We start from the raw sequence: 13,940 nt of genomic DNA on the forward strand, positions 1-13,940 counted from the left end.
TAAGGAGCATTAAATAATATACTGTTGAAACAGTATGTAATTGAGATTGTCATAAATTTAAGAAGAAAAATTTAATTCTAGATGAAAATTTAGTTCTTAACTTAAAACTTTTTGAAGTAAAATGTTTGTAATCAACTTATGCTTAGACTAACTAATGGTGAATAAGTACATCAAGGAAGCATTTTTATTCTCCTACTGTATTTTCAAAAGTGGAAAAACTGGTCCTGACGTAACGGTGACGTCTGTCCTTACACTGTGACCGGAACCGGCGGACAGGGTTGGACTGTGTGCCCCGGGTGGCCGGACGCCGCCTGGCTCCACGGCTCCTGCACACGTCTCTCCGTGTGAACAGTGCAGTGAAGCCAGCTCTGTCCTCACATGTAAACCTCCACAGTCAAAAGCAATCAGGGCAGGATCTCCCACCCTCGTGGAGGGTTCCCTGTAGCTCAGACTTTACCTTTCTTGTTTGGCTCCGTCGGTCTCAGTCTGAGACACAGACTTATTTTTCTGTTGTTTTAGAACATTGTGAACTCGGACTTTGTAGCTCTCAAATTCAGAGGTGACAGCAGCTTGTTCTGCCTGTAACAGTTCAGAGAGAGAGAAATTTACTGCATTTTCTAGGTTGTGTGATCCTCCTATTTTCTCTCGGAGACTAATGAATTAAGATGAAAACCTTTCTTTAAAAATAAGCAAAATGGCTGATACTTTTTAGCCCCCAGTTACCTTTCCCTAAAAAGTGTACTTCTGTTGGCCTTACACTTTTTTAAAGCCTTTGAACGACATAATTTTGTCTGACAAGAGGTACATTTCCACCTGTTTTCGTCCCATGTAGATTAATTTACTGCCCATAAATTTTATAATAGCACTATTTGCCTTTGGAACTTTAGAACAATTTTCACTTATGATAAATAAAAGAAAAATTAATTCAAAGAAATTAAGCTACTTGAACTTCAGTTTTCAAAAGACAGTGGGAAAAGTTAAATTCTAGGTCTTGGACTTTCTTGAAGTGACCTGTGACCTTCCAAGGCCCCTTTGCCAAGGTGGCTTAGACAGAGCTGCACCTGTAACAAAACCACTGCAGGGGTCTGTTCTGTACGTTGAAGAAAGAAAGTGGCTGTTCTAACAGAATATGATTTTATAATCACTTAGCCCTCAGAGAGAACTATAACCTTCCTAATGAAAAAACTAAAAAAAAGCCTTTCTTCCACACAGAAACTGCAAAACCAGGTTAAAATGGGAAGAGTATGTACCCATGTCTTTCCCTTTAGCAAAAAGAAGTTACGCAAGTGAGATTCAGGGCTGGGCTGGGGTTGGGGTCGGAGGGGCCCAGCCGGGTGGGAGCCGCGTGTCCTGGGGAGGACGCACCCTGGCAGCACGGCACTCCTCCTGCAGGGCCGCCACCCTCTGCTGGTAGGCGCCCAGCGTGCGCTGCTGCTGGTCCGCGGACGCCTTCAGGTGCTGGTGAGCTTTGTGCTTCTCCGACGTCATTTCCGCCAGCTGAATCTGGGGGCAGAGGCTTTCGGTCAGGCTCTGGTGAATCAGATCTTTGCTGGTTAAACCGACTTTCGTTAAACATCAACTTGGGTTTTGAGAGAGGACTATTATTTAAGGGACGTAATTAAATAGTAGGATTTTTAACTTATGATTATTGAAAGACTGGAGCCAATATGAGTAGAGCATTTTCACAATAAATTAACTTGGTTTTCCTTGAATCAAAATCAATCAAACAATCAATCATGAAAAAAATTCCAGACCACACGTTACAGTTCAACGTTTAATTAAATACCTAAAGATATTATATATAAACATAATGGATATAAAAAAATATAAACAATAAATAAACATAATAGATGTAATGTAACATGAATATATAAAACCTTTCTATGAACAGATTCCTGTGACCGTACTATCATTTAGAAAGTTCAGATGCAGGTTTGGGGCCATGTTTATTTTCTGCTGCCGTATTCTTAGTGTATTACGGGTTTTCAAATACATGAAAAGAGCCAGGCTTATGCTCAGTGGCAAACCCAGTTATAAGCCACACTTGGCTCACTGCTTCTCCTTCCTCAAAATGTTGATGAAGAATATTTAGGGGGAAAAATGTGTGTGTGTGTGTGTGTGTGTGTGTGTGTGTGTGCGCGCGTGCACATCTGTGTAATATATACATATATACGTAGAAAAATCCCCAAGTGGTACCTTACTTCCACATGCAAATTTTTTTAAATCTTAAAGAGTAAAAAGAATCTTACTTTATACATTTCTACTTGCTGCTGGCTTGCCTCCAGCTCGCCCTTTAAAGACGCTTGGAGTATTAAGTGATCAGTTTCCTGCAGAACAAGAAACTCGGTTAAATTAAATAGTGAAGTTATTCATAAATACTCTATGAATAAGGACTGAAATATGAAACTGAGAAATTCGCATACCGCTTGCTTTGAATCTGCCAGTTCTTTTTTGGTTTTCACAAGCAACTGCTTGATTTTGGTGTTTTTTTCCTCATACTGTTGTACTGAAGCCTGCAGCGAAGCTAGTGGGAGAGATCGTTTCAGGAGAAACAGTTTTATGAGTGAATTTAAGTGAACAAATGACAAGTCTTTTCTTTGTATTAGCCTATCTCTGAAAGGAACTTGTCTTAGATTTTTATTACGGACCATTTCAAACATATATGACACTAGTGACAATAACACACTAAACCCCACTGGACCCATCACCGCCTTTAACGATCACCAACACATGGCCAATCTCATTCCACCCAGAACAGGCGTCAGGCCCACAGGCCACTGTTGCTGCCTGTTTCTGTGAACAGTTTGTTTACATACTGTTTACGGCTGCTTTAGCGCAGCAAGAGACCACAGGGCCTGCAAAGCTGAAAATGCGTGTTGTCTGGCCCTTTACAGCAAATGTCTGCAACCCCAGACCCACACTCTCACTTACTACTGTGCCCCCTGGGCCCCCCACGCTTGAAATCCATTTGTCTGTATGTATTTTAGCGCGTATCTCTAAGATAAAGGCATATACTTACTGCGTATCTAAAACATAAAGACTTTACTTGTAAGAAATACCTCAAAAGAGGTGCTGTGTGTTTCCAATTATCTTAGAGGCACAGACCTGATCTGTGTTTGTGATACTAATTATTTTGTAGGACAAAGATAGTTCATTAAGGAACAGACTGAAACATGATTAAAACAAAAAACTTTTATGCTAACAGAGGTAAAGAAGAAACAAGCATCAAATGGGAATAAGTGGATTCACTGTCCAGATCACAGTACCAACCACACCAGCAGGCCAACCTGGCCACAGCCATTGTGAAGCAAATAAAGAATGTCCGACAGAGACCTTGGGGCCTGAGATTTATGACCTGGTCCTTTACAGAACAAGTGTGCCTGATGCTGAGTCTAGGCCACGAACGTGGCCATGTGACCGCTGCTGGAAGACCCCACCAGCAATGACTAACTCCATGAAGTTAAATCGACATGCAATGACTGTATCACTCAGTAAACAAGAGCAGGTGTCCTGTAAGAAAATACCTTAACTTGCCTTTATGATATGTTATCATCAGTTATTTCCTGGCAACTATTTACCCAGTCCTGAAAAGATTGTACAAGGCACAAATTACATACAAAGCCTTTAAGTGCTCCAGGAATTATGAGCTCCAAGAACACAGAATGAAATTAGGGGATACCGTCTGGGATAGTGTGATAATGTAAAGCAAAATATAACTATTAAAACAAATGCAAAAGGCCATGCGGGCCCACGTTGGCTAAAGGTTATATCCAGGTTATATCTGCTTGGGACAAGGAAGACTTCCTGGAACAGCAAACATTTAAGATTAGTAAGGATTCCAGAAGGTGAGCACAGGGGTAGGAGGGTGAGGGCATGGCAGCAGACACAGTCGTGGAAAAGCATGAGTCGCACTTCAGGAAGAAGGAAGGGCCTCTGCACCGAGGGAGTAACGAGGGTTAGGCTGAGAAGGTCCACGGGGGCCCGATGCTGGAGCGCCTGGGATTAAGAAGATGTGTGCTCCTCATGCCCCAGGCAGAGTGAGCTGGCTGAGGGTTTTGCATGGGCACTGTCCTAATGTGTCCTCACCCTCCTCCCCGGGGGTCCACAGCTCCCCCGCTCAGCCTTCCAGGGCCTGTGCTGCCCGAGGCGGGCAGCATTTCCAAGACTCCACACTGTGCTCACTGATCTGCCCCGCTGCCCTTCAAAAGGGCCCAAGTACATTCTGGTATGCAGGGCCTTTCTGAACTGGATAGAGAAGAGCTTCCTAATTACATTTCACTTCTCCCTAGCAGGGCAAGCCTTTTCCTCCAACTACTTAAGACTTCCAAAAGTACGTTATTTCGTCTCACTTTTGCTCGTAACTATGCTGCAGAAAGGACCACCCTTTCCCACCCTGCTTCTTCTCTTCAAATCTCAAGGCCCAACGCAAGCCCCGACTTCCACTCGCTTGTCTGCAGAAGCTTCCCCCCTGAGCTCCTGGCACCCACTGCCTGAACCTCTCTTTCCTGTACGTATTCACCAGTGACAGTGGGGGGCTTCTTGAATAAGCAGCTCTTTTTAGTTTTTCCCAGGTTCAAGACTCTTTTTCAGCTAGTTGACCAACTCGCAAAACCAAATGTTTGCAACGTGTGTGCCCTGGAGCCCTGCTACCCAGTTTGCACAAGAACGCAGCTGGAAGACGTGGTAGGTGCACAGTGAGGAGTTACAGAAACCGTTCACAGAAAGATATCTGAAAATTCCGTTAATTACTTAGGGATTAAAAAATCCATGGGCCAGGACTTCCCTGGTGGCGCAGTGGTTAAGAATCCGCCTGCCGATGCAGGGGACACGGGTTCAGGCCCTGGTCCGGGAAGATCCCACGTGCCATGGAGCAACTAAGCCTGCGAGCCACAACTACTGAGCCCACGTGCCACAACTACTGAAGCCCACGCGCCTAGAGCCCGCGCTCCACAAGAGAAGCCACCGCAACGAGAAGCCCATGCATCGCGACCAAGAGTAGCCCCCGCTCGCCGCAACTAGAGGAAGCCCGCGTGCAGCAACGAAGACCCAATGCAGCCAAAAACAAAACAAAACAAAACAAAAAACCCATGGGCCAAAGAAGAGATTCAAAGGAAATTTAAAAGTATTTTCAGCTGAACTAAAATAAAAATACAGCATATCAATTTGTTAGCTGTAGCTGAAGGAGTGCCTAAAGGGATACTTAGAGCTCTAGATGCTTACATTAGAAAATATTTAACAGATAAAATGGAATACAATCACCTTAAAAAGAAAGATTTCGCCGCTACTGCATTATCCCACTCTGCTGACAATCAGCAAAAGGTGGCCCAGGACCACCTGAGAAACGTTTACGGGAATGACTGCATTAAGCACCCACCTGGACTGCACACAAGGGTACAGGAAGTGGTTTCACAGCCCCCTCTCTGGTCCTCGGGCACGGTCCCTGCTGTGTGGATGACCTGGCCTCCAAGGGCTGGTGAAACCAACAACTAGCATCCCCCTAGCACCGACCCCGACTTCTGCTGGGGGCAGTGACCGCGAGCTAAAGTGGGTTCCATTTTACTCACTCATTTCTTCCTGCAGGGTTTCTTGTTTCTGTTTTTGGATTTTTATTTCTTGTTCCAAATCTTCTATCTTGCTGTTCTTATTAGCTAACTTTTGATTTAGTTCTTTCAACAAACGTTCGTAATCAGCAATTTCCATGTTCATCAATGTGGTTTGTTGGGCATCCTGCACATATTATAATAAAAGATCCACATAACACTAGATGAGTTAATTTTGTTCCAGAATTTCTAAAAGGATGACACAGGAACACACTGGTTCTATAGAGGAAGTTTATACATTAATGCAGAAACTACAAGTTGGATACATTCTAGTTTGTAATTTCATAAAGTATTTTTGTAATAATTTGACTTTTCAGTTTCATTGTATTTCATTATAGTTTTCATTAACTACAATCGGTCTATCTGCTCTTGTGGGGCTCTTATCTATAAATATTCATATTTAAGCATCTCTTATAGTACCTTTATTTTTGCCCTCATCTTTGAAAAAGTAGAGAAAAATTAGCCAAAGTTCTAAGCATAATACAAACTTCAGCTTTTGACATTAATTAAATCTTCATTTGTCATGCAACAATCACGTACGAAAAATAAAATAGCAAACAAGTCTAATAATTTGTGAGCCTAGATTCTTCTGGAGAGACGGGCACTCAGAACTAAGTTAAATTTTCAGTATTTGGAGGCAAATAATCTATAAAGCAGTATTTCAGCACCACAAATAACCTTGTTTTTCAAATATTTCTTTTCTATGTTTACAGAATAATTTAAGAATGTGAATATAGGTATCGGTTTTGAGTCTGGTGTTTCATTTTACCTTTCTAACCAGCTCTAATTCTTGCATGGTTTTCTGAAGCTGTTTCTTTTCCTTTTGCAGTTGTAGCTGAAGCTCTTCAAGTTCGTTTACAGAACTGGCATGCTCCTAAAATTAAAAATAAAAACATCGCCACCCCTAAGCCAACCAGCATTAAAAAAAGTATTTGTAAGGGGCTATAAAATAAATCTGACATATAAAGTACAGAAAGTTCCATACTTAAAAAAAAACATACCCAAAAATTATAACTTGGATTCTCAAATTCATAGTTGGCATACATTAAGGATTTAATAAACTTTGCTATATTAACAAACGCTACTCATTAGCAAGTCTTTCATTCACTTAAATACTTTGATAAAAATATCACTGTATAAATGAATTAATCCCACAGAATTGTTTTTACCTTTATTTTCTGCTCTTTCTTAAGTTTTTCAGCTTCCAACTCTTTGTCTGCCATGGCCTTGGCTTTGTGGACTTCCAAAATCTGCACTTCTAATAACCGGGTGTTAGACTGCAGTGTCCCAATACGGGCCAGGAGGTCTTCATTATCTGAGTTTAATTTTTCACACTAGAATGACAAATGATTCACTACTGTAAACATGCAGAAAATACACACAGGAGAGGAAGAATAAAATGCAACATTAATGAGAATATTGGCATAGCATAAAAAAGTGAAGATTTCAAAATCGATTCCACAGAATGAAAACGTAAAATCAAGAGTAAGTTTAAAACACTGTCACTGTTGATATTAACTTGGCAAACATTACAAGAGACCAGGAGCACTAACAGAGGAAAAGGCAAAAATGAAAAAATGAAAACAAAAACAAGAAACCCAGAAGAACTGAGATTACAGCAGTAAGTAAGACGGGATGGTGGCTAGTTTTCTGTCATATTCTTCTCCCAACAGTGGGAAAAAGAAAATAAAGTTTCTGACTATGTATTAATTTTAATTTTTTGTGCAAAAAATATTAGAATTGAAAAATACTTATTACAATTTCCATGTATGCATTTGCTCAGTTTAAAGTTACCTGAAAAGCCATATTCCTTAGTTGTCTTGTAAGGTCTTCTACTTGGTGCTCAAAATTATTAGCCCGTTCTTTCTCCAGATCCAACTGCTCTGACTGCTTATCATATTCCAATACAAGATTCTTCAACAAAAGACAAAAGGATTTAACTTTAGGGTATTATCATACATTCAACCAGCCAGACTGTATTACTGAGCCATCTTAATATAAGATTTATGAGTTCATTCTGGAAGCCTGAAATATTTACCTAGGTTCAACATTTGGCAGAATACCCAATGGCGTTATATAATACAATTAGCATAATCCAGACGACTTTTAGTATGGGTGGGGAAATCTATTAAAGGGAAGAGGATTTAAAATGTATACAATATAGCATCTCCCAGTTATAGATCCTAGTCATCAAAAATAAACTTCTGAAATGTATACAACATTTAAGGAGGGAGGAGAAAAAGTTTAACCTGGTCCCGTTAACTCCACCAAAAGAATTCTGCTGAGGGAGCTGTTTCGGGCCTGGCCTGAGGTGAGGCAGAGGTGCTAATCGAAGAACACAAGAAGACATTTTATACAGTCTCACCCTTTGATGCAAAACGTTCATCAATTTCCGAAGACTCTAAAACCAACTGAATTTTTTTCTTTGATATTCCTAGTTGGCCCCTACTCAAGGACAGAATCCTGGGACTGACCTTTGTGCTATACGCCAGCCTGTGGGGCTATCCTCCAAAATATATGAGAGTCACTGTTTCCAGATTGCCTGTAGTTTGTGTTTCCTCTCCCCGCTTCTTATAAATCCTGTTTTTGCCTTGTTCCTGACTGCTCTCCTGCACAAAAATGAATCCCTGTACAAAATAACTAACAAAATGGTTCTGAGTTTTCCTTGAAAGTGGCCTTCAAAGAAGTACAGCTTATCAGTTCCTTCATGGATTGTGCCTTTGGAGTCTTCCCCAAGGTCGTCGAGGGTGTAGATGACCTATGTTTTTCCTATGTTATCTTCTAGGAGTTTTATAGTTTTGTGTTTTACACTTACGTCTGTGATCCACTTTGAGTTAATTTTTGTGAAGGTGTAAGGTCTGTGGACAGATTCATTTTTTTTGCATGTGGATGTCCAGTTGTTCCAGCACCATTTGTTGAAGATTATCTTTGCTCCATTGTCAAAGATGAGTTGACTATATTTGTGGTCTGCTTCTAGGCTTTATTCTGCTCCACTGTTCTGTTTCTTTATTCTTTTACCAATATCACCCCACACTGTCTTGACTGCTGTAGCTTTATAGTAAGTCTTGAAGTCGGGTAGGATAATCCTCCCACTTTGTTCTTCTGTTCTTCTTCAATATTGTGTTGGGGACTTCCCTAGCGGTCCAGTGGTTAAGACTCCATGTTTCCACTGCAGGGGGCCTGGGTTTGATCCCTGGTCGGGGAACTAAGATGCCACATGCGCAGCACGGCCAAAAACAAAAAACAAAAAATATTGTGTTGCCTCTTCTGGGTCTGACCTTTATCATTTTCCTTCTCTCTAAAGAACTTTTAACATTTCTTGAAAGGCATGTTTACTAGCAACAAAGTCCCTCAATTTTTATCTGAGAAACTCTACTGCTCCTTCACTTTTGAAGGATAATTTTACAGGGCACAGAATTCTAGGTCGGTGGGTTTTTTCTCTCAACACTTTAACTCATTCCACGTGCTTCTTTTTTGTACGGTTTCTGAGAAGTTGGATGTAATTCGTATATTTGCTCTTCTATAAATAAGGTATTTTTTCCCCTATGACTTCTTTCAGGACTTTACCTTTGATTTTCTGTAGTTTGAAAATGACTGTTTTGGTATGTACCCCGTGTGGTGTTCTCTGAGCTTACTGGATCTGTAACTTGGCGTCTGACCTTAGTTTGGGTAAATTCTCAGTCATTATCGTGTCAGATATTTCTGTTGCTCTTTCTCTTCTCCTATGGCATTCATTACGCATATGCTATGCTTTGTGCAGCTGTTCCACAGTTCTTGGATGTTCTATTCTTTTTTTCCCAGTCCTTTGAAATACATATTTTAAACAAATAAATTGTTATACCTGGTCTACCTTTGCAGGAGATAATAAATCATATGGCTTCTGAAAATGTAAAGAAGCAAGCTCCTAATGGCTCATAAAAGACAACCCCATATATGAATTTCAAAGAAGTGTTTTTTAAAAAACGGACTTATATCTTTATATATTAAGGATACTAACCCCCTGTCATATTTTCATATGTCAATTTCATATTTTATCTAGTTGAATTTGTCTTTTCCCTTGTAACTTCTTTAACTGCTTCAAGTTGAGAAAAGTATTTTGTATCCAGAGCTTGAATGATCAAGTATTTTATTCTAGGTTTTAAAAAAATCACTTTCATTTTTTTTTTTTTTTAATTTTTATTGATTGATTGATTGATTGATTGATTGATTGATTGCTGTGTTGGGTCTTCGTTTCTGTGTGAGGGCTTTCTCTAGTTGCGGCAAGTGGGGACCACTCTTCATCGCGGTGCGCGGGCCTCTCACTATCGTGGCCTCTCCCGTTGCGGAGCACAGGCTCCAGACGTGCAGGCTCAGCAATTGTGGCTCACGGGCTTAGTCGCTCCGCGGCATGTGGGATCCTCCCAGACCAGGGCTCGAACCCGTGTCTCCTGCATTGGCAGGCAGATTCTCAACCACTGCGCCACCAGGGAAGCCCCCACTTTCATTTTTGACAAAACTGCAGAATTTATTTTGGTGTGTGGCATGAAGTAAAAACCTAACCAAATTTTCCTGAAGTAGTTTTCTGATTCCTTCTGCATTGGCTTCTCTGTTTTCAAATCTTACTGGGGTTGCATAGCTTAGCTGGTGAAAGAACAGATCTGGAACCAGACTGCTTGAATCCAACCCCAGCTCTACTAGTTACTTGCTCTGTGACCTCCGTGCCTCTGATTCCTTACCGGTGAATCAGCAATGTTAATAACATACTTATCACACACATATCAGGTGTGATAAGACATGTAAAGCACTTAGAAGAGAGCCTGGGGCCTGTAAGTGCTTGTTTTTATACACAAGTCTCTGTCTTCTTCTTTTTTTTTTTTAAGATTTTTTGATGTGGACCATTTTTAAAGTCTTTACTGAATCTGTTACAATATTCCTTCTGTTTTGGTTTTTTGGCCCCAAGGCACGTGGGATCTTAGCTCCCCGGCCAGGGTTCGAACCCACACCCCCTGCATTGGAAGGTGAAGTCTTAACCACTGGACCGCCAGGGAAGTCCCCAGAAGTCTCTCTCTTCTGTTCAATTAATCTGCCTTATTTTTGCATCAGAACTGTATCACATTATGTAGTTTTATAATAAATTTTAGTGTCTGGTAGAGCAAGATGTCAATTTTCTCTTTTCACTTAGTCTTATTAAAGTTCTTCCTGAAATTTCATTTTTTTGGACTACTTTGGTATTTTCTTCTTTCCATCAAATCCCACTTGACTACTGGCCACTCTACTCCCCCTACCCGCCTTTACTTTTCCACACAGTATTTTCTTGGATTTTTGTCTGCCACTGGAATTTAAGTCCCAAGCAGACAGGAACTCCGTCTACTTGGTTGACCGCCATCTCCCCAGTAATCAGTACTTAGCCTGGCTGTATAAATATTTGAATGCATAAAGAAATATAATGGTACTCTCTTATTTTTAATTCTTATATTTTTTATAATAGATTCTCATGTTATTTAGGTAGACAAGCAATATTGCCTTCAAATGTTTTCACTTTCGTGTTAGACATGTCTAACTTTCACATTTATTCATTTGGCCAGAAGACTATTAAATAATAACAGTAACGATAGCCATCTTTTTTGTTACTGATTTTATTTGGAAATCCCAAAACAGAAATTTAGTTTTAAAAAACAATAGCTTAAAGGCATATTTAAAGCTTAGCCACTTAAAATCTGATACTAGGATACATTACACAAAAAAATAGAAAAAGATTTACTAAAAAATACAAGGTGATTATGTTATGGACAAGAGTTTTACATTCCTAGTGCATTCCTTAACTTAGAAGTTACAAATATAACTTGTTATTAAAATAACTATTTTTACCTTATAGCTTTCTGCTCCTTGAATGAGATCTCTCATGGAAGTAGACACCTGATCCCTTTCTGAGCGAACAGATTCAAGTTCTTCCCGTAGCATCTGGGCCTATTTTAAATATACAATAGTTTTTTTATGTAGAGACAAACTTGATTTTCTAACATGTAAGTTCCTTAAACGTTGCCTTTTTAAGTCACCTTACCTCTTTTCTGCTAGAACCTAGTTCTTTCTTTGCCTTCACAGCAACTAGTTTTAATTTCTCTATTTTCTCCTCTTTGTCTTTGCATTCTTCTTCCAGATATGCTAAAAACATACAATGAAACAATTATCTATAGACTCAAAGGAAAATAGCGAAAATACTCCCATTATTTACTTACTTTAGCCCTAGAAATGGATCTTTAATCTGGAACACAAAATCTGCAATTTGAGATTAAAAGTAATAAAGTAAAAGCAAAATATTAATATCTAGTTTTTAAAGTAAAAGCTTAATTACTTATTTTCTAAATGAGGCAAACAATGTAAAGAATTTTCATTTTCTTCAATCTTCCACAACAGCCTACTGTTTTTTTTTTTTTTGGCCATGCCACGTGGTATATGGGATCTTAGCTCCCTGACCAGGGACAGAACCCGTGCCACCTGCAGTGGAAGTGCGGACCGCCAGGGAAGTCCCAGCCTACTGTTTTTAGCCATTTCGTAAGTGTCTATGAACTGGAGAGGCTGGCAGGACTCCTTTAACAGTAGAAGATCTCCTGGAGACGCAGGTATGCTAGGCTTTCAGGTGGTGACATGCACATCAGCATCAAGCAGAGGAGATATCAGATGCACTTAAACATTTATGATCCATAGGCACATGCCTCTTGGTTGGTGGGTCTGATTTTTACAACTGAACTTGCAATCTGCTTACATGTCCAATCTGGATCTCTCCCGTAACCTCTCTAGCCATCTCCCCGACTTAAACGCCAGTGTTCCAGATCTTACTTCTTGGTATCTCTGCTTAACTTCAGCTATGATCTGAATTTCTGTCCCTGCTTCTTCATCCAGGGTTCACAGCCCCCGTGTTCACTTATGCTGCCCTCCTCTGGCTGCGACAGGTGCACTGTCTGTGCACGTAGCACAGGCCAAGTGTTCCACTTCTGCATGTCATCCCGCACATTCTCACCTACTCAGGCTTCAGTGTAGCAATTCTCCCCTCTTGTGCAGCAAATCCCCCCCTCTAACAGATTTCTTCCCAACAGTTTACAAACATGCAGTAAGAAAAATATCACCAAGAGATTAAGGTCAGGAACAAAGAGTGGAAGCAGCTAAAGAGGGGAGGGGAGGGTCATGATAGGACAGGTGAAACATCACACAAAGAAAGGCAAAAGAGCACATCTCCCCTCTGGACACTGTCCCATGTCTTCTTTCTTTTACAGCAAAACTCCATCTAGGCGTGGTCTATACATGCCCTCACATTTCTCTTTGCCCATTTTCCCCTTGAACCTACTTCAACCAGGCTCTGGCTTCAGTACATCGTGGCAAGTGTTATCAAGTCGCCAATGAGCTGGATGCTGCTTGGCTCGGGTTAGCTCTGAGTGCTAGTGTGACCCTTCTTCCCTCCTCAAGCACTTCCTCCACCTGTACTTCATCTGTCTTAGCTTCAAAGACATCGTATGCTCTGGGCTCTACCTCACCGGCTATTCCTTCTCATTCTCCTTGGTTGTTTCTATCTTTCTGACTTTTGACAGAGAACTGTCTCTGGGCCTCGTCTTTTTTCCTACGCTCACTTCCTTGGGATCTCAACCTCGTGGCTTTTAATGCCCACTGTGTTAAGCACGGAGTTTTACCTGGTCTAACCCTCTCCCCATTAACTCCAGATTTGCACAGTTAGTAGTCTACTCGACATCTCCAGTTGGGGTGGTAATTAAGTTTCATTTGTCTAAAACTGAACTCATGCTCTCCCCTAACCCAACCTTCCCCAGTCACCCATTACAGAAAACTGTCGGTCATTCCAAATTCTTTCAACCACCCGTCCCCTCTCCCCCACCAATCCCACTGGGCATTAAACTGAGGAATTATGGGTACATCACACAACACTTTTTTAAGTTTGTTTCTCCATCTTAAAATGGGAATAAAAGAGCTACCTCCTAATGTTACTCTGAGGAGTAAATGGGTATGGGGAAGTCCCAGCTCTTCTGCACAACACACACCAGCCCTCTCATGCTCAGACTCCTGCCTCTCCAGAATTTCCTAGGAGGCTCCTGGACGTCATGGATGTTAACGTACAAGCACCTGCTGTTCCCTCCTGCTGCAGCACCTTTCTCCTCGTGTCAAATTTCTCATTCTTCAACACACAAGTACAGCCTATTCTGTGATGTTTTTCCTAACTCTAACGAGCAGTTAGTCATGTCTTTCTGTACTGTCACCAGCGTACCCTGTCCACACCCCAAAGTACTGCAGTAACAGCCCCTTCTTGCAGTGAGTTCTTTGAAGACACGGTCTGTGTGGTGTGTATCTTAGCCCCCT

At 41.0% G+C, this 13,940-nt stretch overlaps 1 protein-coding gene across 14 annotated transcripts in view; it reads right to left on the bottom strand.

Annotated features, from left to right (window-relative positions):
• Window positions 1–13,940, bottom strand: part of GCC2 (GRIP and coiled-coil domain containing 2) — a 62,965-nt gene that overhangs the window by 38,074 nt on the left and 10,951 nt on the right. For all 14 annotated transcript variants that reach the window (XR_014253919.1, XR_014253920.1, XR_014253921.1 and 11 more), the window contains 10 exons: window positions 11,641–11,741; window positions 11,448–11,546; window positions 7,395–7,514; window positions 6,770–6,934; window positions 6,370–6,474; window positions 5,565–5,727; window positions 2,424–2,524; window positions 2,250–2,327; window positions 1,366–1,503; window positions 458–579 (listed from right to left, as the gene is read on the bottom strand). Coding sequence is in view for 7 of the 14 variants with exons in the window: in XM_082426467.1 (XP_082282593.1) it covers window positions 458–579; window positions 1,366–1,503; window positions 2,250–2,327; window positions 2,424–2,524; window positions 5,565–5,727; window positions 6,370–6,474; window positions 6,770–6,934; window positions 7,395–7,514; window positions 11,448–11,546; window positions 11,641–11,741 (1,192 nt within the window). In the remaining 7 variants the exon portion in view is untranslated. The remainder of the gene's footprint in view (window positions 1–457; window positions 580–1,365; window positions 1,504–2,249; window positions 2,328–2,423; window positions 2,525–5,564; window positions 5,728–6,369; window positions 6,475–6,769; window positions 6,935–7,394; window positions 7,515–11,447; window positions 11,547–11,640; window positions 11,742–13,940) is intronic.

The sequence above is a fragment of the Balaenoptera physalus genome, assembly GCF_965194825.1.
Source record: "Balaenoptera physalus genome assembly, chromosome: 15".
In the NCBI taxonomy this organism is placed as follows: Eukaryota; Metazoa; Chordata; class Mammalia; order Artiodactyla; family Balaenopteridae; genus Balaenoptera; species Balaenoptera physalus.